A 27,662-nucleotide genomic window follows, 5' to 3' on the forward strand; every position below is an offset into this window, starting at 1 on the left:
ATAAAACTTTACTTTCCTACATGCATTTGGTTGTAAATATTTTTAATATATAAGGTGGATATAAAAAAAAAAATATAACCTTTTGTCGTATAAAATTCTTTCATTTACTTTACCTATATTACTTTATTGACCGAATGAAAATATCGATTCTAATGATTTATATGAAAAATGAGGTAAAAACGCTGACCAAAAGACAATTTAGAACTTGTTTTTATGCTCCAAAATCAATGCCCTGAAAAAACATTGCAGCTTTAAAGGAATTTATTTGACCCAAATTAATTACTCTACTCGTTCTGGAAATGTCTACTGAAAGAATAGAATTTAATCTCTGTATTATTGGTGTTTTTACTCGTAGAAACATGTCAACAATACGTTACAAAGCAGACTAATGTTTCAAATAACAATAAGTTTACATACGTAAATCTAATGACGTCAAAAGTCAAAAGAAATAGCTCGTTAGTGAAGCGTGAAACGAGCAATTCCGCAAGCGTAGAATAGTACAAAATATAAACAATTCTCCCCGGCTAGTTGCGCAAATATGCGGGGAATTCTTATGGCGTAATTCTGGCCCGAATCTCTTGATTTATAACGCGGTCGCTAATTTAAGACAAGTGGTCGAGTTTACGTTCGCAAGTCGACATTCGAACACATTTCCGTGGTCCACCTAAAGTCTAAAATCTCTTAAAACACGAAACTTTAGAGAGGAAATCAAAGATCACACACGATAAGACATCCTCTATTATGTTTAATTTCCGTTCAAAATTTTCAACAGATTTCATTTGTTTTCGTGTTAAAAAGATAATTCAAACCGCTTTTTAATATGTTTCGTTTGAAATCTTTCGTTCTTAAAGTAGAAATAGATTTTATGTTCGTTAAAATTTAATTAACAAAGAGAATAGATGTCTAAAGAAATGTAAGAATTTGTTTTAAAATAGTGCATCTACATAAGGATTTTTTTATTACTTACCGTGCGTCACTTCCGTATTGTCTGTATTTTTTTTAATGTAGTTTTAACGCAATACGTAAAACTGGTTCTTCAGTTAATTTAGAGCACAATTATTTTTCTACAATAACATATTCTTGCAACTGGCTAACATGCTACAAAGCTACAAATGAGAACACAGAACGTAATTATTTGATAAACATATAGATACAAAAATAAACAATTCCACATTCGAAGAGATCTGGCACAGACTAAACAGAGGTTTTAGATTTAGAGAATTTATCTGAATTTCGCCGCGCATCTTATAAAATGTCCGAAACGTTTCTTTGAACAATTCAAACAGACTTCTCTATAGTGAAATATTTCACAGCTGTTGATAGATAGGATGGGCGCGAAGTAATCCTGGCATACCTCAATTCGTTATTGTGCCACCGGGAACTGTTGTTCTGAAAAATTGCTTCGTTAGATTAAAAGATAATAAATTCTCTCTCACTTATAAATTATACAGTGACTTTCTTTTCTATTTTAAACGCAGACGATTTTAAACGTTTTTTTTCTTATTTTAGCAGATATTGCATTATTTAACAGAAATACTGGATGTTGATATAAATTGTTAGTTTCCAACAACAGCAAACGGACTAAAATAATGGTTAAAACATACTTGACATAGCAAAATCCAAGCGTTCAATTTTTGAGTGACGTGGCCCTTTGTTATTTCTAGATTTGTGGTGCCTAAACTGCACAATTTACAATAAAAGATATGTAAAAAGATCAATTAATTAGTTAATTAATTAATTAGTTAACAATGCGAGGCGCGACGCGACCCCGAACAAAAGTTAAATAATACTCGCCCTGAAGAAGGATCCCCGAAGGATCCGAAACTAGTCGGTGCCGTCACCGGAGGAACAAAGCGTGAGTTGAGCCGTTTTTAATTAATTTTCGCTTGAAGTAATGTCTCACGATAGTTTAAACAATTTAATTAGTTAATAATTAAATAGTTATGAGTGTGGACGTACACTGGTGGAGGTAGACCTAGAAAGAGATGCATGTAGTGCGTGAAAGGTGGCATGATAACGAAGAGAGTGATGACTGAGATGACGGATGACAGAATTATTTGGAGAATGAAAACCTGGTGCCCCGACCGGGAGTAGAATTAGGTAGATGAAACAGAACAACAAATTAAAACAAATAACAGTTGCATATAAAATGCAGTATCTGAAGTTCTTGCAGTTATTGTATACACATATGATATGAACAGTCGTCGATCTCGGAGCAAGTTCTCATAAAGGAGACCTTTTCACTTTGCTGTTGACATACTGTTACTCATCAGCAGCAAAGCGGAAAAAGACAGTTTTATGAAGAACTTTCGCTTCATTTTCATTCTTCTTTTCTTGAAGCTGCACTGGCGAATTCATAGTGCTAAAAAGGCGCTGAGGCATTCTTTTCTGTAGAGTAAGTCATAATCTCACTCTAAATGCAGCTAAATTTTTATAAAACCATAGACTAAAATTTTCGCTAAATGCGATAATTCGAAGCAAAATTGAAGCTTTTAAATAATTTTATAGTTTATATTAACAGTTAAATTCATAATATCAAAACATGCCCTCGTTTTCAATTATATTGTTACAAGTTTGATATTTTGTGTAGTGCAGAAGTAGCGGAATTTCATGCGCCCCGGTATGTTATACAGAAATAACGTAAACAACATTTTCTGTTTATGTAAATATTCTCGCGATCTGCTGAACGTGAAGGACGTTATGTTAGTTTTACACGAGGGCTGAACATTCAGGACAGTACTACTATTTGAATACCAATAAACCTTTACACACGTCTTTAGTTGTACGTGGTAGTAGTATTAGACAACTTATTTAATTGATACTGTCGCTTTTAACTCAGAGCAATACTTCTCGTCAAGACTTAGGATGCGCGCCAAATCTATCCATACTTCTAGTGACATTGACAGCTGTCAGCTAGGGACGTGACGTTTATGCCGATAATCTAGAGTTGCGCCAATTCTATAGCACGGTACTAATTTTATTCCTAACAGTAGATATCATGCATGTAACCGTTACTCGCAGGTCCGGTTACGGTAGGCTTCGAGTATCTCGGTGCGAATGTATAATGAGTTTTTAGACACGTGCCTCATTATTCCTCCCTCGTGTGAAACTAGATTACGAATACTAACGAGTTAGCATATATGCGATCCACATGTCTGGGTTCGATACCCGAACGCTCTTTGTAAGTATTTTTAAACAAGTCTTGCGTGTGTGGTGTAAGATATTTTTCTAAGACTTTTTTAACGGAGGGGAATTTTATGTGTAGAAGAACAGCTTCCCGAACATTTTTAGAATTGAAAATGCTAATCCAGTTACTATGTACCAGTTTAATTTAGATGTAAAGAGTAAATAAATAACGTTTACGATTCACTTTCAGAATGGTTTTAATTTATGTAAATATACAAAGTTTTATACGACTTATTAAGAATGCTTCTTAATTACTTTATTTTAACCACATCTTTGATACGTTTACCAGAATCTATTTTTTGCTATCAAATATGCAACCTCTTTACGTAGTTGTCCATGGGCAATATTCACTTGGCTTGAAGGTTCGGTAACCAGGCAATAAAATCTTCATAATTTGGCTATTTATGCAGAATCAGATGGTCGCTTGCTTCTTGCCATCTACTACAAAATAAATATAATAAACAAAAGACGAAACTTCAAGAGTTTTAACTATTCGGAATTCAGGTCCAATGCGTTTGCGTCACTAACTAAAAGTAAATTTCCACTGACCGCGAAATTCGCGTAAACTTGAGACATTATCAGGAAATCTTTGGCATACATTTTTATGCGTTCTTTTAATTATATTTTAACAACCACTTTAATTTTTACAGCTTCATTTTCTTTTGTTTTGAATGAAAATAGAACACGTACAAATGTGGTAGAAAATGTTTGAAAAAAAGAACAAAAATGAGTAGCTAATATAACACAATCGAAAAGTCGTAAAAACATTTTTTAAAAATGCAACAGAAAATATATGAACCAACTGTGTGACTTTAATATTTTTAGTTATGTTTTCACCAAATTTTCCTTATAAAATGTCATTTTAACGATTATTACGCCAGATGTTTACTTTCATGTGGTTTTATTACACGAATCATGACAATTTTGCACACAAATAAACTGTAGTAAAATATTAGATAAAACAAAGCATTTTTATCACCTGCATCTATCGACACGGAGACACTTTTATAGCCCGCCAAAATTATAACCATAGACACGCCGACCGCAGAACGGAAAGAACATAACAAAAGACTTACGTGACATTTACGATAGATTTAAAATAATTTATAAGTTGTGTCGTGATCTGTAACAAAACAAAACACTGTTAATTATTTTAAATTCATATAATTAAACAAACATTAAAAATTCCATTTCTTGTGTCTACGTTTGACATCTATATAAAAGCAATGCCGCTATTCAAATATTTTTTTATTCAGTTTAGGTAGAATTCTCAAGTTATCTCAAGTTTAGTTTATTTTTTACGTTTAAAATTGAATTTACGTAGAATTGAAATGAAATTAACCTTGTTTTATATTTTAGTAGTTATTGGTAGTTACCGCGATGACGTAGATTGCGTGCGGTGGGCGGTAAGCGGCTGATTCACTCGGGTACCGCAACACCGCAGACGCGATGGATTCTGCCAACACTCCGCCAAAAAGATATTTTCGATGGCATAATTCAATGAAACAGATGAAACAAAGTTGCATGATATTTAAAGATTTCTGTATCCATGATTCTATTTTAATTCAAATGAATATTAATGGATACAATTTACGCGGTTACATTTTGACCATTAATATTGTGTTGCCATTCGATTCGTTTTCCCTAGAGTATTTCATTAGTGTTAGTTAACTATTTATTAAGACATTTTTATAAATAATTACATAGTTATGCTCATTTAATTAGATATTTAATAAGACTATTCATAAGCCTACATTTGAAGGTTAGGTTTGAACTCGGGCCTAGAATTATCGGGTCCTGTCTAAATTTACCGAATGTTATCAAACTGGACTCGGTCCAAAAGCACCTCGATTACACAGGTGCTGGAATGCTCCTACACGATTCTTTTATTCGTTTTCGAATCGATTTAGTATTGCATTTATGTTCCCGATGGCAGGGGTAACGCAAGGTCAGTCTTCAAATAGCTGTGGGATTCGTTTGTAAGTGTAGGTTTTGTACTGACACATTTATATCCAAGATTCTTATGAAATAACAATTTCTAAACAAAAGACAACAGAAACGATTGACCTATACAATGGATATGGTCAGAAAATTTAATATATAAGGTAACAACATGTAGATTTTTCAACATACAACAAGAATCAAAGAAACAGAAATTCATAACAATAATTATTACAAAAATTAGAAATGCCGCCATTTTGAGTAATCTAACAGTTCAATGACCTTTATCCAGGAGACAAATATTCCAACAATAATATCAACAAGGAATGCAGTTTCCACTCTGCCTGACGTCAATGTCCATCATAATAAAATGCCCACCGACAACGAGACATGTTAAATATAACAAGTCTATTCTTTCCCTGTTACTCATTTTACGTTTATTTTGTCGGTCTCGTAAAATAATCTGGTTTAACGGATTATTACAGGAGACGTGATTTATTACGTTAATAATGTAACTTACGCACTGCACTGTCAAACTTTATTGTTTGGATATACAATAATTTTAGCTTCTGTTGGCGCTTTATAATATTGAATTATTCAGGCTAAAAACACAAAATTAACCTAACTAAAACTTATCCTATATCCTTATCCTTATCTTATAAAAGGGGCTAAAACTAGGACTCAGATCCACTCATCAGACGAAACGCGGAATTGCTCCCACTTCACGCCTGTCTTCTGTGTGTGGTATTACACAGGGCGAACCGGCCTATTCATTCTAAGATGTTAAAGCGGGCTCTACTACTGTTAAGTTGCGTCTTTACCTATGCATTGACAACTTAGCCTATAAAAACTATCATATTACTCGACAGTTGTATTCAGAAAACAAAGTTCGTCGTACTGAATAACGTTAACAATAACATATTTATGTGTTAGACTATTTTGGTAAAGACGTCGAGAGTAAATATAAAATACTAGTTAGAACCGCCTTTTGTTCGTCATTCTGAGATATACGCACGTCAATTTGCGTCAGTAATCTCTACCCACGGTACTTACAAAACAAAGTGATTGGCGACTAAAGTATCAACTAATTAGCTAGGGTGATATTCATAAAACATTCCGCGCGAATCTTTTCGTCTACCATAAAGTTCTCTATCAGATGTCATATCTGAATTCGTTTCCTTCTTACGATTAACCACATTCACATCATCCACTCATAGTTTCTCCGGCTCCTTTGTTGCTTTCCACGTTTAATCTCATTTTTATGTAATACTAGCTTTCGCCCGCAACTCTGTCCGCGTGCAATTAAAAAACAAAAGTGAATAGTCTATGTGTTCTTCCAGACTAACCTCTACATCTGTACCGAATTTCAACGAAATCCGTTCAGCCGTTTAGGCTACAAATTCTAACAAACATCTATCAATGCATCCATCTTAACTTTCCCATTTATAATATTAGTTAGATCTATTCTCTAGAAATATACTGGCATGGCTTGTTAATTTTTTATAGACTTCAGTGTAAGATACGATTTACGTACTCGTAGTGAAGAAGCGTAAAGCGCGGAAATAGTGTCATTTTGAACTTTTTCATTGTTTTCTATAAGTTCATAAATAATGTTCATAAGTAATCGTTTCAGAACTTTTAGGTTTTTAAAAATATTTATCACTAGTTGTTGCCTGCGACTTTGCCCGCGTGAAATTAAAAACATGGTCTGTTACTCATTGATAATGTAGTAAATGATTTTAATCGTGATTTTTCTAAATCGGCCAACTAGTTTTTGAGTTATTTCGATACGTACAAAAATACAAATATTTCCCCTTTTTAATATTAGTAATATTTATCGTGATATGAAATGCTTAAAGGTAAGTAAAATAAACTCATTGCTTTGCTCGAATAAAGACATGTGCTTTTTGTTTCAGAACTTCATCTACCAGTGATAACCTGGCAGAGTATCCAATTTAAACATTTCTTACGACACGTATCTGGGAAAACTATGTCAGTAACTGTAGTTGGGTAATCGTACCTCGTAATTAGATGTAAAAAGAATGAGGTTTTTGTCCGATGTGTCATAGTTAGATGAATGTGGCGCACGCGTAGGCCTAACGACTTTCAATAGTCTATCCGTCAAGAGTCGATCAGTCAAGAGTCCACGAAAATAGCTTGTATATTTTAACGTAAAGAAAAAAGTAAACTATTATTAATGTAGTCATTTTTTCGAAATTACAGTTTTAATGGAGAGTTTTAAAAGCTAGTCAGTTCAATCTAGAAATCGTTGAAATAAGAATATGAACACAATTTTCACATACGTATCGTCATCTATATCTATATTATCTATATCTATACTATTATATAAATAATAAAGCGTAAACACACACTTTTTTGTTGCCTAAGATGTCAGCAAGTACAGCATATTTTTGAATAATTCTTTTTGTAATAAAAAGCCCTACACTTACATCACGCTTTAGACTATATATTTTCACACCATTAAACTTAGTGGGTAAATATTTTGGATAAAATCCCTAATGTGGGAAAGAGACCATAAGTTGCTGCCAACATCAAGGAAACAAGATTGTCAAGGTTTGTCATGTCATATCAATTTGACATTTGCTATTGATAATTTGACAAATGTAAACAATAAAATAAAATTTTCACAATTATATGCGGATGAAGTCGCACGGGAACAGCTAGTTTGATATAAAGTTGAATCCAAAAACGTATTATTAATAAGTAATTAATTAAAATGTAAGCTAAAAGATTAGTTTACTGTAAAATACAGTCTTCTCGTATCAAAGAAATCAGTGGTATACTTGTCAATCTTTGCACAACACTCCGTTTGAAGTAAATTGTCTGTTCACTCAGACGACTATTTCCTGTAGTGGCTCATTAAACTTCTCACTTCTCTTTGTTACCTGTGGAACGATACTAGCGCCACAAACACCTAAATATGCAAATAGAATCCACATATAATTGGCAGTGGTTGCACAAACGTGCGTCATTAATACTTCCGTTGCAGTTTAAACAGTGCCAAGGCGGAAGCTACGATAATTTACACCATAAACTACGTATTAATAAATTTACTTTTTTCAATGTATCACCACTAGTAAAATCTTTTGTCTTGTATGTTATTTAGTTATGTGGTGTGATGGATTCGAAAACAGTTTTATAGTTGAATGGAAATTTTTTAATTAAATTTAGACATCTCACTGGCTGATAATGACATTTATTGTCTATGGGTTTTTTATTATTTTTAGGTTAGATTCTAAAAAGCCTGTAATTACAGCCTTATAAAAGTAAAATCGAACTTCGGTGGCTCAGGTTAAAGCACTTGACTTGTAATTTACAAGTCTTGGGTTCGAATTCCGCCATCCCAATGCGATTTTCGGTTTTCGAATTTTATATGTACATAATTTACTCGACGTTCTTACAGTGATGGAAAACATCATGATGCCTGCACATATCGGCAACGAAATTTAAAGATAAGTGTGAAGTCAACCAACCCGCATTTAGCCGGCGTGGTTGACTACGGCCTAATCACCGCTTAGGGTAGGCAAACCCTCAGTGGGGATATAAAATGAGCTGGTGATGATGGAAGGTTTGTGATAATTTCTCCTTTCTGATAAATTAGTGTATACAATAAAATTATTAAGCCTACCAGATCAGACATTTTTGTCGGTCTATAAGCTATATGTACCAATCGTGATTCCATAGAGAAATTAAAATTAGTGGTAGCTAATCCATTAAATTAGATCACGCTATACTCTATCTGTTAATGATATCCATAAACTAAATGTTGTAGGAATGAGACGTTATCATGGGCAATAAATCACAGAGTACCTATTGCTCGAGTGTTCAGTTAATCAAGTATTGGCAATCGGCCTTCGAACCTATTTGTCTGGCGTTAGTCTGGACCAGGCGTTAGTCTTTTGTTGCATGGTTTACAAAGATGTTTTAGTAATACAATTTAATACATCAGTCTTATGAATAAAGTAGAACAAACATTTGCATATAAACATATTTGAAGGTAATGCGCTGATTTTGAAAATAATTTTTTTGCAGATAATTCTTGCCTTTAAAATGTTCGAAACAATAAAATAACAGTTTTTATCTTGATAAAATTTATAACGCTTGCGTTATAAAATAATTTTGCTTGCGAATAGCACAGTGCAAGCAAAATCAACTAGTGTTATATAAATACGAAAGAATAGTTTGATAGTAGTTAATTTTTATCAACAGTTAAAAAAAAGTCTAATATAGGGCCATTGATTTTAGAAAAAAAATATATCCGACAAGTGTGAAGTCTTTTCATAATCACCTGTCCACATTAAAACGAATGGAGACACCGTTCCGGCGATATTGTCTATTAACGTCACATTTAAGACAAAATAAAAAAAAAACTAACTCTGTGGTATGCTGGATTTATTGCTTTCGTAACCGCGTGTTGACATGTATACTACTTTTAAATGTAACATTTTTATATCAGATATTAAATAATAGTAAAAGGAAAGTTATTGTAATATAATATGTTAAAATTGATTCGTGTTTGTGTGTTTGTTGTATTGTTCAACTTACACCCGGGACTTCTTCCACATGGCGTTGAAAAAAAAAACAAAAGCAAGTAGTCTGTGTTCTTCCAGACTACATTCTACATCTATGCCAAATTTCGTCGAGAATCGTTCATCATTTAAGTTGAAAACTCTAAAAAATATCCATTTAACTAACTAGTAGTTATAACCTAGTTTTTTTTAATTGTTTATTAAACGTATGAGATTATACCACCAACGAATATAACACATTGACGGATAAAAACCGGCTTAGGACGAGTTGTATAGAGATTTACAAGCACAGAAGTAGATTCATCGGATAGAAATGTTTATATCCACGGTCGGTGTTCCACTTTACTAAAATATACCTAAAGTATACATACATCTTGAGATCCGTCTGAAAAATGGGCTGCTGAAATTCGGTCTGCAACATGCCTGATGTTTCGATATAAATATGTACAATATTACATTTTAGGCTCGACGTTATGACCTAGTTTTTATCACTAACTGAATCAAATAGAAACATCGATATTCTATTTTAGATTGGACTTTGTACTAAAGTGATAAATTGCGTTTAAGTTGGATTGATTATTATCAATTATTTAGAACATTTTACATGTCTTTAGCCGTATATCTCAAACGCAGAATTACAGTTTTTTATTCAAGATTAGTGTCGGCGTAATTTCTACGTAAATTCTTTTATGAAACCCAGCGTATACATTGCCTTACAAGTAGACAAGATTTTCGTAGAAAAATGCTACAAAAAGCATCTACACTGTATTCATTACTACGCGTGGAGGTCGCTACGCGTCTACGAGAGTTGTGTTGTAGCACATACTAGTTATCTATAGACTTATAAGATTAACATTATTGTTAACTAGCTGTTGCTCGTGACTTTGCACGCGTGAAATTAAAAAATATAGCCTATGTTACTCACTGATAACGTAGCTATTTAAAGGTGAACTTTTTTTTTAACCGGTCCAGTAGTTTTTAAGTTATTTGAATACATACAACAATACAAACCTTATCTCTTTATAACATTAGTGTAGATATTACCAAAATTATTACAAATAAAATGTAGGTAATACCTTCTATTAGTAGTTCTTTTTAATTTTCTTGACTGGTCGTAAAATTAATCTGTAACTAAACAAGAAAAAGAACATAACAGAATCGTTAAAGTGTCCACCACACGAAGCTTTGACGCGATTCCTTTTGGTGTTCATGCGCTCTAACTAACTAGGTTTACTGTCGCTCTGTCTGTTTATTGGGTATTTATTACGCGATTTAGAAATGTTCCTTTGTTAGATGCAAATTACCGGAACTCAACAAAATGGCAGTCTGTACATAACAGTGGTAAAACTCACTCTAACATCTTCGGTACCATGTGCGTCTCGTTCTCTGATCAAGGGTAGGCAACACATCTCCAATTGCGAATGTCTGTGGGCAGCAGTCGCTTTGTCGTTTTGGCAAATTTTTGCGACAGCTTGCTTGATTACCACCTTTTGATATAAAAAAACAAATTGTTGGTATGTTCTAATATTTGTTGTAATGAACAAAATCAAAGTAACACCTTTAAACGTTATCTATCGATTATAGGATTTTACTTAAAGCATACTCTTTGGTTTTGTCAAAGAATATGGAATAAGTAAATTAACCATAAACAATTTTTCACTCTTTTAACAAAGCTCATTATAATGTTCATTTTTTTATTTCGTCTTTGAAAGTGTAACACAGATATAACTGGCACGTTTAATTTTACGTCAGTAAACGTAAAGGAATAATAAACATTGCATTTACGGCACATAAAAGGGTTGACTTTAAAGATAATTTTATCGTATGCACTATTTTACGTTCTTTAACGACGGAATCGTGTCTCATAATTATTACCTTAGAAATGTAAAGAATGTTTATCAAATGAAGTATTACTACAACTGTTATAATATACTTGTGTGAAAGGAATTTTTATGATCTAAATATATACGTTTATAAATGTGCTGTGTTCGCTAATCTTTAGATGTTATTTAAAAACTAAGAGCGGGAATATCTTTGACTGAACTATCGCACAACTGTTGTCGATTGTTTCGCAGCCAATTAAACTGTTGAACAAATTAAAATCGAGTTAGCATGCGCACCTTCATATAACCTTAAAGGAATTAAAGCGTGACTAAACAGTTGTGCGATAGTTATTAGACAGAGTTATTCGTGTGACTTAAAAAACAAATGGATAACGCCTTAAGTATATTAATAGTTTGAAATTCATATGTGTGTGTACATATTTATAAAATAGTCAAAATAAGACCCTAAAACTTTATATTGCTTCCCTAGTGCACATCTAAGTTAATTGCCTATATCTTTAGTTGGCATCACCATTTACTAGTAATACAGTATAATTATATTGGTATTTTACGATAGCACTTTGTGAAATTACTTCCCGGCAATAATCAAGCTATTTTCGCACTGTTGCTTAACATCAAAGTGCGTTTGGCGTCTGATATACGAACGTTTAAAACTAAGTAAAGACAAATTTAGGTTAGAAAGTAAATGCGTCGGGATAAAATAAATTCACTCGTACTCCGTCCGCGTGGAATTAAAAAAAAAACAAAAGTGAGTAATACCAGACTATCACCCAGATCTATACTTATCATCGAGATCCGTTTATTCGTTTAGGCAATAAACTCTAGGAAACATCCATCCATCCATCTAAACTTTCGTATCATATTAGTAAGATAATTTATGTTTACTTGTAAAGCAAAAATGATTAGCCTTCATAGTCAGATGTTTGTCGCACTAAGATATAAATTAGACACACGATTTTGCTTTTATTATACCTGACAAAGGTTATTGGCCGACGTATGAATGAACTCATTCTAATTCCAGAGACAAATATAGTCCTATAGTCCTTACATTTTGATTTGCAAACAAAACCAACATAGACCATGATTAAATGAAGACGCAAATTTTAAATGCTTCAATTCAAATTATAACCTAAAAAAATAAAATTAAAACTTTAATTCGCATACTTTTTTCTTATATCTTAAAAACGAAATGTTTTAACGCAAAATTTGAATATTTCTTTATTTACTAATAGTTTTAACTCCATTCATTATATTCAAGAAAAATAGTAAAAAAAGTTGTCTTCGTAAATAATTATCGTTTCGTTACAATTTAATTTTCTCTAACAAAACCGTTGTATTGGTATGTAATTCAGTATAGAAACAAGCTTAATCTAAATATCCGAGTGGTATTTAGTGAGATCATATCATCGTAAAAAGTTTATGGTTTGGCGTGCCCGGTGCGTCGGTATACAAAAATATCCACCCAACTTTATTCGCGTAAAGTGCTCTACAACCAATAAATCTTCTGAACTGAAACTTATTCTTAAATCTTACTAATATTATAAATGCAAAAGTTTAGATCGATGGATGTTTGTTTGTAAGCCTAAACTACTGAAAGGATTTCAATGAAAGACAGATGTAGATGATAGTCTGGAAGAACACATAGGCTACTTTGTATTTGTACAATACTGGATAATTGTTCAACGTGCACAAAGATAAATCAAAGAATTTGAGCCAATAGAAATCTATGCTAGATACAATTATCATATTTAAGATTTTCCAATAGTGATTTCCAAATGGTCAAGGAACCCCAGAGGTCTACAAAATAACAGATGGAGAAGAAACAGAAAACAAAGTTGAAGGTCATAAAAAAATATTAGCAATATTAGGCAAACCAGTAAAATCCTAAAAGTAAACAATAGGAATTGTGTGAATCTATGATTTACGTGATTTGATTCCAAAATTAAATCTCCCTAATATTATAAGAGCGAAAGTTTAAAGGCATGGATGTTTTTTAGAGTTTCTAGCCTAAACTGCTAAACGGATCTCCATTAAATTTAGCATAGCTGTAGAGTATAGTCTTGAAGAACATATAGGCTACTCACTTTTGTTTAAATACCACGCGGGGTCGCGGTCGAAAGCTAGTAAGTTATAATTTTTACATTCAGGTTTAGATTGAAAATGTTTATTCTTTACACGACAATAAAAATACATTACACGTTATGTTAAATCACGATTCTTGTAATAAATTGTATGTTTGATGACATGAAACTCGAACAAATGTTTCGCGTACGATAAATGCATGTTTAGACGTATCTCGTTGAAAACCAGATATGTTGTAACAAAAGATATGTGATGACAACTTTCGTAAACATTGTTTATTTGTATACGCGAATGTATTCCTTGAAAGTTTTCTTTTCCTACTAACATGTCATCGGTTTATCTTTGAACGTTGGAACTGTTTAGACAGCCCTTTATAGCTTTACTAAAATAAGAGTTAATATTGGTTTTAATTGTTATTAATGAATTTAAAAAAAATACAACACTCGTACTCGTATTTGTATTAAAACTAAATCATGTCAACTTCTATGTTCCCACTGCCTAAAAACATTTTCAAAAACATGCAGCGTGGTTTTTTTTAAATCTCTTAAAACATTTGCGCATAAAAGCTTTTATGAAATTGTATTCAATTTTACAATAGATTTACAAGTTTCAAAAGAGCGTATTTTAAAGGAAATTTTAAAACTGTAATTATTGTTGATGTTGATTTTATGCATCAAAATAAATTACAACAGATTCTTACTTTTTATCCCAAGAGAGATTATTATTATTTTATATTACTTTGATGTCCATATTAAAAAAAAGGTACATTTATAATTGAGTAAAAGGTACTTTAGCTTTTAATTGACATCAATTTGTGAAAAAATTGTCTCATGATTGATTACTATGTACAAATATCTAAAAACATACATGTAAAATTATAAAAAAACAATACTTACATTAAATTCAGGCTGAAATTCTCCGTGAAACGGGAGCGACGGCGGGCGGAACTCGTGCGCACGCAACACAAGCCGGCCATTATAATTTTATATAAAAATATCTAGTCCCGTATCGAATCATAAAAATATAAATATTTTAGGATCGACCGCTCGCGATCTAAGCACGCCCCGTCTACCCATTGACGTATTCGTTTCAAACTAATTTCGGTGCAGCGACTATTCCGCGATTCTGTAAACACCGGCAGCGGCGAAGACGATGTCCGGCCAAACCTGAGCCGCAACGCGCCTCCAACTTCTTCCTTCTCGTCTTCGAAACGTCAGGAAGGGGGCAGCGGGGCGGCTCAGCTTATACTAGAACATTAGCGCTGTTGCAAACTTAACTCTGCTGCCATTATATCACTTACTACTTTGTTTTAAAGACTATTTTTGCGTGTATAAATGCGAAATAAAAAAGTTTGTACGCAATAAGTTCTGTTTTGGGCACGCCGTGAGTCAGCCGCGATGAGGAAATGCGTGCAAGTTATAATTTCGGAGCAGCCGACATTGTTTTATGCTTTTATAAATCTAATCCGCCACAGCTTCCTTTTAAACGCCGATGCAGGAAATGTTTCCCATTTAATTGACGCTAAGGGAAATTACAAATATTACAATTTTAAGGAAACTTGTGTTTTCAGTATGTTTTCGGTTTATCCCTATTTAAAAAATATCTTTATAGATGTTATCAGAGATACTTTAAATGAACGCTATTACTGTGATTAACTTAAGATTTTAGTTAGTTTTTTATTTAGGTCGATTTTAAGAAGTTAGTCTACACATTTGAAATCATATTCTGAACGAGCTGTTCTCGTGTAGCTTCATCCGCATGGAATTTAAAAAAAAAGCCTTATTTTAATGTTTGTATTTTCCAAATTTTCTACACAAAATTTCTAAATTAAAATGCACAAAGGACTATGATGGCTTTTGCCATTGGATAACAATTACCGTTACCATAGCAACCTTGCTTCTTTGTTGCTAAGGTAATCTTATAGTTTTTGTCCCTTTTCCGGATGACCCTTTTTTCTAAATTATTTAGTCCCTAAGTTTAATAGCATGGAAATGTATAGCCTAAAGCGTGTCGTAAGTGTAGGGCATTTTATTAAAGAAAGAATTATTCAAAAATATACTGCGATTGCTGACATCTTACGCTACAAAGTGCGTTTACGCTTTATTATATTAAGTAAAAATAGATAGGGTTTAGGATAACGTAAAAAAACACGTAATATACTTAAAAGTTAATTATATTTATAAATTTAATAACTAGAGAAGTTCATCTACCAACGCTGTGCAAGTCTAGACTTGTGCAGTCTGCAGCGCCTAGGTAAATGTCATTTAGCGTTCTTCAGAGCTTCGCACGCTTCAACCAACTTCAACCCTTCCATGATGTAGAGGAGATTCTCCACCGACGCGTCTTCATCGTCATCGAACCACAATTGCAACATATTCTTCGCCCTGGCTTCGTCCGTCGCGTTTTCCGTCTCAAAGTACTGTATTTCATCAGATTTGTAGCCTAGTTTTGCGGCTAGTTTCTTCCAATCGGATAATTTAGCGGAAACAGCGTTTAATTCTATTGGTGATATCATTGTTACACGAGAACGTGTGGTTTTCTCGTCATCGCCGCCTTCAGTTGAATCGGGAACCTATAAGATTTATGCTTTAAAGTATACAATATTGGATTTATATAGGCAACGCTATACTGACATCGCTATTCTGTCGAATAATGGTAAAATAGAACAGTAGAAATTTGCTTCAAACTGTAAGTGGGTTTTTTTCTTTTTTAAGTACATTTAATTTAAAAAAAAAACAATCTGAGCTGTCTATGGTTCAAGTTAAAGGAAAGAAATATAAATCAAACTAAAGTGAACATAAAAAATGTACAATTTGTTTAATTATGGTTGATTTAAGAAATCACGTAAATAAGTATCTAATAAAATTTGTATGAAGATAAATGCTGTACTTAATAGACGAGTATCAATGAGACGGAACATACGCGAACCGAACTATGAACTATCGACATTCGGTTTAATCAGAGATTAAACTATTATTATTATTTACTTAATAAATAGCTGTTCTCGTGCGGCTTCATCCGCATGAAATTAGAAAAACTTTATTTCATTGTTTACATTTGTCAATTGCAAAATGTCAAAATGACATTACATGATGACAACCTTGCTTCCTTGATGTTGGCAGCAACTTATGGTCTCTTTCTCACATTAGGCTTTTTATCCAAAATATTTACCCCCTAAGTTTAATGGCGTTAAAATATATAGCCTAAAACGTGAAAACGTAGGGCTTTTTCTTAAAAAAAGAATTATTTAAAAATATGCTGTAATTGCTGACATCTTAGGCAACAAAGAAGTGTGTGTTTACGCTTTATTATAATAGTAGATTACATTAAGGGTTAGTTGTAGTAGATAATATAGTGATAGTGATGACAATAATATTAATGAATTAAATTATTGCCCTGACTACTGGTTGCTTGAGTCATCGGATTCCGCAGCCGGTGGTGCTCTATTTTTTATATAACATATTTTATTTTATTTTCATATCAAATCTTGTAAAATGTATTATATAGGAAATAAGGAATAAAGATATATGGAGATATATTAATAAATTAAATTATAAAACCGTATTAGTAATAAATATCAATTAAGTATATTTTTTTTATTTGTTCTGTTACTCTCATTATTGATTTGATTTTGAGTAAAGCAGTTTTTAATTTCCACCAATTAATCTCTATTAATCTATTGATTCCAATTTCTATGACAGCAAATATCGACTATCGATATAATGATACCACCCATCCCTAATAAATTGTCAAACTAATAGTCTAGTTCAGGTAATAGTATCATAATATTTACCTGTTCAATGTCGTTAGAATCTGCTCCCTTGATGAGGTCCGCTTCCATTTGCTCCTCGGTTATATCTTCTTCTACAGCCTCCTAAAGCCACAATTAAATTCAGTTTAACACTAAATAATTTAGGACTTGTTTTTATAAATAACTAGTAAGCATGAAATTATAAAAAAAAAAACATTTTATTGTTTATATTTGTCAAATTCTGAATTGCAAATATGAAACTTAAAATGCACAAATTACAACCGAGGCCCTTGATATTAGATAATGACAGTTACCATGGAAAAGTTGCTGTTTTAATTGATAGCTTGTAGTTTATTGTCCCTTTCCCACATGAAGGTTTTTTTTTTAATTTACTTACCCACTAAATTTAATAGCGTGAACATATTTAGCCTAAAGCGTGTCATAAGTGTAGGGCTTCTTATTAAAAAAAGTATTATTCAAAAATATGATGTGATTGCTGACATCCTAAGCCACTTATGCTTTATAATATTAGTATAGATATAAATAAGATACCTGTTTGACAGCTTTGTCGCTGTGAGCGGTGTGCGTGTCCCCGTTGGCGCTGGCGGCGGCGGCGGCGGCGCAGTCCCGCGCCACGCGCTTCACCTGCAATAAACCATTACTAAATCACCAAATACTTAAAAATACTAACATATGTCGCTTCTATCACCTTTTTATTACATCACTCTGTGATGTACGCAAAAGAATTACTTCCACATTTTCCGGCAATATGGTCAGTTTTTATAATTCTTATCAAAGTGTAATTATCTCATGAATTATTCACTTTACATTTCATCAATTATGTGTTACACAGAACTAAAATGTTATAATTTAGAATTAACATATAACATAATGTCATCATTCTAATACTATAAATGCGAAAGTTTGGACGGTTTTTTTTAATATACAATAAGTCAGAAAGGTGTTAAGCGAGCAAGTGACCACCTGAATTCGGCGTTGCATTTTCGTTGCCTACCCTTATTCGACGGAAGAGGAGACGCACATAAACATATTTCCTGTTTAATTTTGATATTTCTACGTTTCGTTTCCCGATTATATTTACGCTTTATTTTATTATATTAATAGAACATCTCACCATATCCTCGAGGTAATCAGGCAGTCTTCCGATGGGGTTGTTAGTGTGCACAAAGAAGTGCGGGGAGCGGCGCGCCAGCAGCCGCAGCGCGCGCCACCCCCAGCCCCCGCTGGCCGTGCGCCGCGCACCCCCAGCACCCCCCACACCACCCTCAGACAACATGTACGACTCTACACAGTAAATACAAGGATTATTCCCAACCGTCACCCCTGTCTGTCCCCACATGTGACTAAAAAATTTTATCCGTCCTACTTTTTGACGAGGGGACGGTTTTAATTTCTTTAGCTTGCAAGTTACATAATTTTTTCTTCACAGTAAGTTGGGTTAATATACATTTGTAAATCAAAAGTTTGGTGAATTGGGATTCGAACTTGGTCCGTCCATTTCAATTAAGCACTGATCTAGATCCCCAATTAACAGAAATGGGAGTGATGTTTTCTTGAATTTTTGTTAATTATCTGCTTATTTATACTTTATATCAGTTTTGAATGATTTAAAATAAAAAGTCATGTTATTTATATTAAATCCACTTACCTAATGATGGCATAAAATCTCTTTCCTTAGTCCTACATGCAACTAAATTATCCGGACACAGATTCCACAATTTTGTGAGTTCATTACTGAAAAAGTATAATTTATTTTTAAAGTGCAAAGTAAAAATTAAAAAAACAATGCAAAAATAATAAAAAATAGCATAACTACATACTTGCCCATGTAGAATTTATCTTGATTTCTATATTCATTAATTATATCACCCACTGGTCTTCTTCTCTTTCTAGTTTTTTTTACTTCATCTGTGTCAACCGACACTGGAGCCTTAGGCTTTTGGAATTCTAGAAAAACAAACAATTACACAAATATCAAAATTTAAGATTAATCTGAACAATAAATAGCAGAAATCTGACAGCCAAATACTGAAACAATGTTTGAATTTCGCATCAAACTCAAAATTCCATTAAAATATTGTTATCTCAGAATGTAAGTGGCACTTTCAAGCCAAATAATCATGTTTCTAATCAGTTTTGACAATGTAAATAAATTATTACACTATTTTATGTTAAACAGAATTTTACTGGTATTTATATTTAACTGGTATATTATATAAAATCTAAGTATTTTTACCTGGACATCCATCATTTTTCCAACTATTCCAATATTCTTCTCTATGTAATATACATTTGACACATTCAGCAAACTTTTTCCCATCCGGTGGAGTCTCTCCGAGCAAACGATAGATCAATGCCGAAGTCTCTTTAATCCAATCTACTTGTACCGATTTTAATTCTTGAGTCTCCCTGTAAATTAATACAGAGACATGATAAGGAAAGTATTAACACCAAGGAGTAAGCTAGCTAGATATTTATATCCTGTATAATTTAGTACAGCACTTGTAAAAAATAAACTTCATAGAAATAGAATCTGCTCTAACTTAAGAAAATAAGCACTAAGAATTAAAGTAAACCAAGAATTATAAAATAATAAAAAATATAATTAATTAACTATTATAAAGAGGAAAGATTTGTATTTTAGTTTGCAATGAAATAAATCAAAAACTACTGGTTCGATTTTAGACTCTTTCACCATTAGGAAGGTAATTAATTTAACTAAATAGTTAGTCATTAATATATTCCACAATCAATACAACAGAAAGAAAATCTAAAATTGTATAACAAAGATCAAAAAAACCACTCACATTTTAAATTTCACAGCAGATGTTAGATATTGAAACAAAATCAAAAATTGTATAAGTACACATCTTCTGAAATTAGAATCGGACAATTGTAACTCAAGGAGTTTCTGATTGGTTAAGAACTTTGCAAAATAGTGTTGTTCTTTATTTGATTCTTGCATATCAACATCCGTGTTCACAGCCTTAAGTCTGTTTAATTTGGATTTTTGTAATTCCACTGCCTCTAGTTTGTATGATGAGAATGCTGCCAACACACTCCCGGAATGCTGAAAATAATAGTAATACAAGATTTTAGATAGTTTGTAGTAATTTGTTGGTAAAACACCTTGCAGATGAAGACTAAAACTAATCCAAGAATTAGGTACAGATATTTGCCTACTAATCTGCGGCTTACTTCATTTCTAAAAGAAATGAAGGTTGGATAGTTCAGAAACCATAATTTGTAACATAGTTATCTAGGGTAGATGTTAATTAGAGTTAAATGTAGAGAAAAATCAAATATAGAACTTACAGCAACAAAAGTCTTCCATTGAATCTTATTGTAACATGTATTAGGGTTTCTGAAGAAATCTTGTAGACTCCAGAAGCGACAATACAAGCTATAATCTATGGTTAGTTTGGAATTATCTTCATCAATTATCATTTCTTCATCCAAAGTATCTTTCAATGTACTTGAATTGTCACCTCCAAACTCTGTGACATTCTCCAAGTTAAATTCCGATACTATATTTAGACCTGACCTCTCGGAAAATGGAAAGAATTTTGCTAAAAACAATAATATTCTTCCACAAAACACGGTGTTTTGAGAACGGGATAAACGTCGCAATAAGTCGTTGCACATTCTGAGTAGATTGTTTTTACAAGCAACGAAAAACAATTCTTCTTTCCATATGTTAACTCCTTTCTCCACGTACTCAAACAACTTCTCACATTTATTTAAAGTGAGAGCATCGAAAATATCGCCTAAAAGGACTACTGGCATGGTGGGAGTTACCATATGCCTTCTGCAGGATTCTATGCAAAAGGAAACGTAGTTTTCCAAGGTGTCTGGATTCTCAATTAGAAGTTCTAAAAGTTTATCCCGAAATGCTTGATCCATAGCCGCTTTTCTATCCACTTCATTTGTATTTCTAGAGAAGGAATCTAAAAGATCGATGTTGTTTGTTGAAAATGCTTTGGACAATATATCCTGAAAAATAAAAGCAAATAATCAAACTACAAGAATGCAAATGGTAACAATATATTTGCGGAGGTTAGAAATTTACCTTGTATTTTAACCGAAGTTCCTCAAAGCCTAACTTATCAGACATGATTAAATATTGCTGCGTTTTATGTATTTCATTAATAAGACACTTTTTTGTGATCTATTTGATTTCTAATTATTGTTTGTTTTTTATTTTCAAACCGATTTTTGAGGTCTTGCTCTTGTCTATTACAGAAAGATTATAAAAGGAAAGGTACTGACAGTATATACATGTATTATCTATGGGTATTGGGTATAGATTACAATACATTTTCAATGTTTCATTCAGTTGAGGAAACATTCAGAAATTTATATGTACATGATTCTTTTGGCACCCGGCAATAAGAGGTGACATTTAATTTAATGTCAGGGTAATAGTGACATAGCTTGTCAGTTCACTTCGCGTCATTACTCTAAGCATTTTGTGTGGCTTTTTAATGTTATTCCATGAAATTAAGTATTGAAAGTAGTGCAAGACAGTTTTTTTTAAGTGGGAGATATTTTTATCGCTGAGAAGAAGAAGGGGGTCCAGTAATTACATTTGAAAACGTGAATCATCTTGTGTCCGTTGCAATCAGAATTTGTTACCATTTGTTAATCAAGAAATTCCCTAACTTTCAAGGCGACGCATATTTTTAGATTTGTAATTAAAAAAAAAAGTTATACACTAATTGACTTAATATTTTGCTGACAGTTGTTTTATTTCCTATTTCTTAGTACTTCCTTTACAATTTTTCGTTTTCGTTTTCAAAAGGAAAGAATTTCCTTTTAATGCGGACATAATAACCTTACTGGTAACCCTAAATGCTCAGAGGCGCCATCCTGTCAATGTCAAAAAGGTGCCACAATATTCAAATAGGCGATTGTTTGGAAATAATAGATTTTGATTCATTGATGTTAATGACAGTTGAGTCTATCACTATTTTTTGTTTAAAAACTCATCAACCAACCGCAATCATTAGCTCCAAAATAGGGTGATTGAAAAGACATATTGAAAAGTATCACAGTTTACAGCCTGTCCATTTGTAGAGATCAGTGTTCAGATCACATTTGTTGATTATGATGTTTCAATTTTATTTAAACAGCGTTTTGGTGATGCTTGTATTAAACGATTTACCTATATGAGATTAATTAAAAAAATTCATGCCTTTGAGTTATGCTGGTAAGAATATTCAAAAAGATGCACTTGTACGTTTTGATTCGTTTTTTTTTTACTTGCAACCTAATGATGTTTCTTCGTCTACATTTACATTATATATTTCTAAAGGTACCATTGGCTACTTTCAATGACGAGATGGCAAGAAACTCTAACAAACACCAGCCATTGGTTTATTTTCGAAACGCATTTTCTAACAACCAACAGAAAAAGCGCGCGGAAAGGCAGCTGTGCCATTGTTGACATATACATATAACAAAATAATTATATGATGTTGTCGTGTCTACTGTGTAGCGTCCCGTCTATTTATCTTTCTTTATAAAAACTAGTTTTAGGACAAATCCTTTTAGATATAAGTGTAGATTGCGTGCTATTTGTAGTTAATATAAAATAATTAAAGTACAAGGTTAAAAGGTAGCAGAAGTGTTTTTAAATTCTAACATGGATAGAAATATGAGGTAAGGTTTATTGTCCTTTCGCTTACCATGTCACACTTTCACATCTAATACTGATTGTGAAAATAAACAGAAAGCAATTGCTTTGTTTTATATTATGTTACGTGTCAGCAATTACTGCCCCAAAAATCCTTGATAGTTTTTTATTAAATTTACGGACACGTTATCAAGCATCATTGTAATCAGTTTTGTCCACTTTGCAAATATTGTGCGTGCATTTATTATTATTATTCCGTACTGTGTAACTTCCTTGTTCGATATGAATAGTTTATAATAACTGATTTTTCGCTTTTGAGGTTTGTTTTATCTGTACTTTTATCATCCGCGCACATTTATGCCAAAACAAAATAGTGCACAGCTTCCGCATTGCGTGTTACGATTCGATGTGCATAGGAATTACGCGGGATAAATCTAAGTATTATTTTAAATGCATACATAAACAAATATTTAATCTTAATTGTATATTGATGCATGTACATAAAGTAGTCTTTGTTTTACATATTTTTTTTACTTAGTAATTGTTTACTTAGCTTTCATTTTTCATGTTTTACACTAATTTTATCTCTTAATAGTTTTTCTTGACACATTGTTTTCATTTTCTTAATTTAGATTCTGCAATTTAATTAATGAGGTTAATATCTATGTGATATCTTTTAATGTATTGTAATTTTCTAATACTTCAACTGTAAATTTCCAGATCAAGTTATGTGAACAGCGGGCCAAGATCTTTGCCGCACATGGGCGGGGGAAAGCGACACAATGCCAATGGTCACAACGGAGCACGCCTCAGTCCCCCAGCACAGATGCCTCCCGGACTACACAATAACAATAACCATAACAATAACAACAACAACAACCATCATGATGATCTCATTAATTATATCTATGATTCTTGGAATAAGGTATGGTACACATTGTTTAACTTGTTACCGACAGCGCGGCAGCCAAAACTACAAAACACTTTTTATTCTAACACATCTTTATTGAAAACTTATTTACACAAAAAATATACAAAAACTTAAAACTCCAAACTATGTCGATCACATTCTTGACTTCTTATTTTATATATTTTCTTTTACAAACGATTATTGCCTTGGTGGCCAGTATGCAACCTCTTTGGCTGTATACATACTGCTTGTCAGCCAAAAAAAGAGGTTGTATTTTGCACTCAACACACATCATTCATTGTTTAATGTGATGGGACCAAAAAAAGATATTTACTGATTGAACATTCCTGTGTTATATTGTATCTACAATAGAATTAGTGTTTTTTTGCACTTTTTCACCCATTGTTGTATCTCCCATCAACCCATTGTGAACATCACCCATTTGTATTTCACCTAGGCAAATTTTACACTTGCAATGACATGTTATGTTTTATATATTCGGACTTGGTTTCTCTATCTTTAATATTACATGATTACTCGCTATGCCCGCGACTTCGGCCACACAACATTAAGATAAAAAAGTAGCCTATAATATGCCTGTCTACGTCAGCTACCCTTCAGTGAAAGTCCAGTTGGAATCGGCCCAGCCGTTTTGGAGGTTACCTGGAACAAATATGGCTTTTGGGCAGACAGACAAACATTTTTTACATGTGATTTTCTTTATCAGGAATGCAAATACATCATCTTACCCAAATCAGCAATTTTTCTTTTGATATTACAAAAAAACACTCCAATTTTATTTCATGTATAAATTAGAAAAAGGTTACTGTGGTAGGAATATATTATTTTATTTTATTTGTGGGTTACTTAGGTAATAATAAAGGTAGTATGGATGAAATGTGTGAAAGAAGATAAGTGTATGAAGGGAGATTTGTATGATGGCATATGGAGATGTATGGTAGAGTACAGTCAGCTGCACAAATATGTACATAGTTATAAAGCTTCAGAAACTAATATACCTTTGCTTTCAAAAATATCTTTGTATTTCTTCGTATGCTTCCAACTATAAATGTATGCTGATGATGAACTTATGTGTGTGTGTGTGTTTTTTTTTATAACCAATATGCAGTTGACTGTACTAGTAGAGAAAAGATTAAGCATGTTTTGTAACATGTTTCACAACGATTTCAGGTGACACGTGAACTAGAGAGAGGCAATGAGGATGCTAAATACTACCAGGAGGTGATAACTCCTCGACAGCTGGCTAACTTCAGACCGTTCAATTTGGAGGAGTGGTGGGGCCGGCGAGTGGTTCAGACAATAAACCGCAATAAACACCGCTCTTAGTTACAGCAATCTTATGAGATATTATCTCATTGCAACATTATCTAACTTATGAGAAATGTAAGAACTCAAGATTAACAGCGTAAGTAAGAATTAACGATATGCATTTTTAATTATAAACAAATTTAACAGAATAGTAAAAAAAAAATTTTTTTTCATAGCAGCAAATTCTTTTTGAGCAGTATTTTTGATTTAAATAATAAGACTATGCATTACAAAGAAATTGGCGGTGATTTTTGTAATTGGTAAGCCATTTTGGAGGAGATTTTACGAAAAACTAGACATGTAACTTGATAAAAAAAGTGCCTAGAATCTGTTCCCGATGGCTTTTAATGCTGTAAATCTTGAGAAAAAACTGTTACATGTACAACATTAATTTACTAATGTTAAAATGTGTACTCATTAAAATTTAAGTAGACTTAAAGAATATTTATCAAGATTTTGTCTAAAATTAGAATGATAGTTCACAGTAAGATGTTGACAAGAAATGTGTCAATTAATATCACATCTTAAAAATTTAAAAATATGTACCAAAACTTTAATACATAGATAAGATAAATATAGATGTTGCAATGAGATACTGCCATACTCAAGTTGTTTAATGGTCATTTAGCTTTCTTTTAGTGTAGACTTAAAACACTAAACACTCAATCGCACGGGTCTTTTATAACGTAGCGTTGACGGTTTTTTAACGCTCTGTCATATAAACATTTTTAAAATCTATTATTACGCAAAATGCAATGCTCCTTGATACAAAATGTCATGTTTTAAAAGTGTTGCTATATAAAATACAACAAACCCCTCTATAACGCGGTTGAAGGTGGCGCATTAAAGGAATTTGCGTTATTAGAATATTCCCGTTTTACACGTTTTTAACTGGGCAGAGACAAATCTCGTTGTAGAGGGGTTCTTTTAGTAAATTGTTGGGAATATTCGCGTTATATGTATGAATTAAGCGTTTTATGGGAGCGCATTAAGCAGACTTTACTGTACATGAATATGCACTACTATTTTAACGCTTTTTTAACGCGCGTTATAAAAACACCCGTGCGGAAGGGGCTAAGGGACTTATTTAATGACAATTAGAGTACTTTAAGTGTGGCAGATAGTGTGATAATTTTATGACAACTTTGAACAATGCTCCCATTTTTATCTATAGAGTGGTACAAACAAGAAAGACATTACAAATTTATTGATAGATTGATGTCGTAATAAGTGGCATTTAAAAATAATGTTGAAAGAAATAAAAGCAATAAGAATAAATTTTAACTTTTAATATTTTTGAATATGTAAGGAAATGTAGTTTTTCATTGTAACTCGATAGTTTATAATTCTGTAAAAAAACGCAAAAAAGTGATCTTTTTTTAGTAGAAAATAGTTTCAGACATAGATTTTACTAAGTAGGTGTATAAAGTTAGTCTGGATTTCTATTATATTAAGAAGTTAACGAGTAGTATCAGCTAGTTTTGCGTATAATCATGACTCGATGTTATATTTATCGTAAGTAGAGATGTTCATGTTACAGTTATCGATAGATTTATTTTCATACATAAATCAATGATTCAATTATAATAACGTTTAATCCATTTTTATTAGAGAAAATACATTCAGTATAGAATAATGCGTTAAGATGGCATTTAACATGTTTGAAGATAAATAATCGATATTTTATTTTTGACGTAACAATAGTATTGATATATGTAGATGTAAAATATTAATTAATCACAGTGAATTCTTAATGTAAGTTTTAATAGATTTTCGGATAAAAAATGTAAAATTCAGTTTCTAATATCGATGTTTTTTCGATCATTGAACATCTCTAAAATGTTTAGATCGCATTTTAAACGTGTGGTCTCCGTTCAATCTGTAAAAAATATAACCATTTTTATTCACTGCCGTAAAAGTATAGTAACATATTTTCGTCCCTTTCATTTACATTAAGCGGAAAAGAGATAGCAATATGTTTTTGTTTTGTGTTTCGGCAGTGAAAACTGATGGTAAGACATTCCATATCCGAACAGCTCGTACTTAGCATTTGGAACGAATGTACATTGAAAGACGCAGCTCGTGTTGGCGTAGTCTACGATTTTAATAATATATTTTACAACAATAATTATTTCTTTAAAGTAAATACATATTTAAGATTTCTTCTTTTGTTTTTTTCCAAACCCCTAACAAGCATAAGGAAATGTTTGGTCATTTCATACAAATCTATACAAATAGGCTCCATCCTATAGAAATTGGGCCTCATACATCTTTAAATATCTCAGAAGGGATAATCACGATATTCGTGAAAACACTTGCAGAACCCCTACCAGGTGATAAGTGCACAAAGAAATGTCACTTTGTTAATCACGTTCCGAATACGTCTTCGTAACTGATATGTAAATATTCGTGA

The 27,662-nt window shown here is 32.4% G+C and overlaps 2 protein-coding genes across 2 annotated transcripts; one reads left to right on the forward strand and one right to left on the reverse strand.

The window, feature by feature from the left end:
* Positions 1-15,758: 15,758 nt before the first annotated feature.
* On the reverse strand, positions 15,759-21,679 carry LOC106104676 (uncharacterized protein P25A2.03). The gene is made up of 10 exons (XM_013284801.1): positions 21,445-21,679; positions 20,691-21,368; positions 20,183-20,445; positions 19,612-19,784; positions 19,196-19,322; positions 19,024-19,109; positions 18,490-18,659; positions 17,907-17,999; positions 17,397-17,477; positions 15,759-16,175 (listed from the first exon to the last, which is right to left on the reverse strand). The coding sequence occupies exons 1-10, from the start codon at positions 21,487-21,489 to the stop codon at positions 15,864-15,866; spliced, it is 2,028 nt and encodes a 675-aa protein (XP_013140255.1). The 5' UTR covers positions 21,490-21,679; the 3' UTR covers positions 15,759-15,863.
* A 1,144-nt stretch (positions 21,680-22,823) lies between these two features.
* Positions 22,824-27,412, forward strand: LOC106104664 (CAR1 transcription factor). The gene is made up of 3 exons (XM_013284786.1): positions 22,824-23,036; positions 23,731-23,935; positions 25,112-27,412. The coding sequence occupies exons 1-3, from the start codon at positions 23,020-23,022 to the stop codon at positions 25,265-25,267; spliced, it is 378 nt and encodes a 125-aa protein (XP_013140240.1). The 5' UTR covers positions 22,824-23,019; the 3' UTR covers positions 25,268-27,412.
* Positions 27,413-27,662: the final 250 nt, after the last annotated feature.

This window comes from Papilio polytes, unplaced genomic scaffold (assembly GCF_000836215.1).
Source record: "Papilio polytes unplaced genomic scaffold, Ppol_1.0 DF823510.1, whole genome shotgun sequence".
In the NCBI taxonomy this organism is placed as follows: domain Eukaryota; kingdom Metazoa; phylum Arthropoda; class Insecta; order Lepidoptera; family Papilionidae; genus Papilio; species Papilio polytes.

What these genes read in the sequence shown, in the direction of transcription:
- LOC106104676 (XM_013284801.1), bottom strand. Translation starts at nt 21,489, where the DNA reads ATGTCTGATAAGTTAGGCTTTGAGGAACTTCGGTTAAAATACAAG. An exon ending in AATGGAAGACTTTTGTTGCT is followed by an intron (nt 20,446 to 20,690) that starts GTAAGTTCTATA and finishes TATTATTTTCAG; the next exon opens with CATTCCGGGAGTGTGTTGGC. An exon ending in GAAAAATGATGGATGTCCAG is followed by an intron (nt 19,323 to 19,611) that starts GTAAAAATACTT and finishes TTGTTTTTCTAG; the next exon opens with AATTCCAAAAGCCTAAGGCT.
- LOC106104664 (XM_013284786.1), top strand. An exon ending in TCTATGATTCTTGGAATAAG is followed by an intron (nt 23,936 to 25,111) that starts GTATGGTACACA and finishes CAACGATTTCAG; the next exon opens with GTGACACGTGAACTAGAGAG.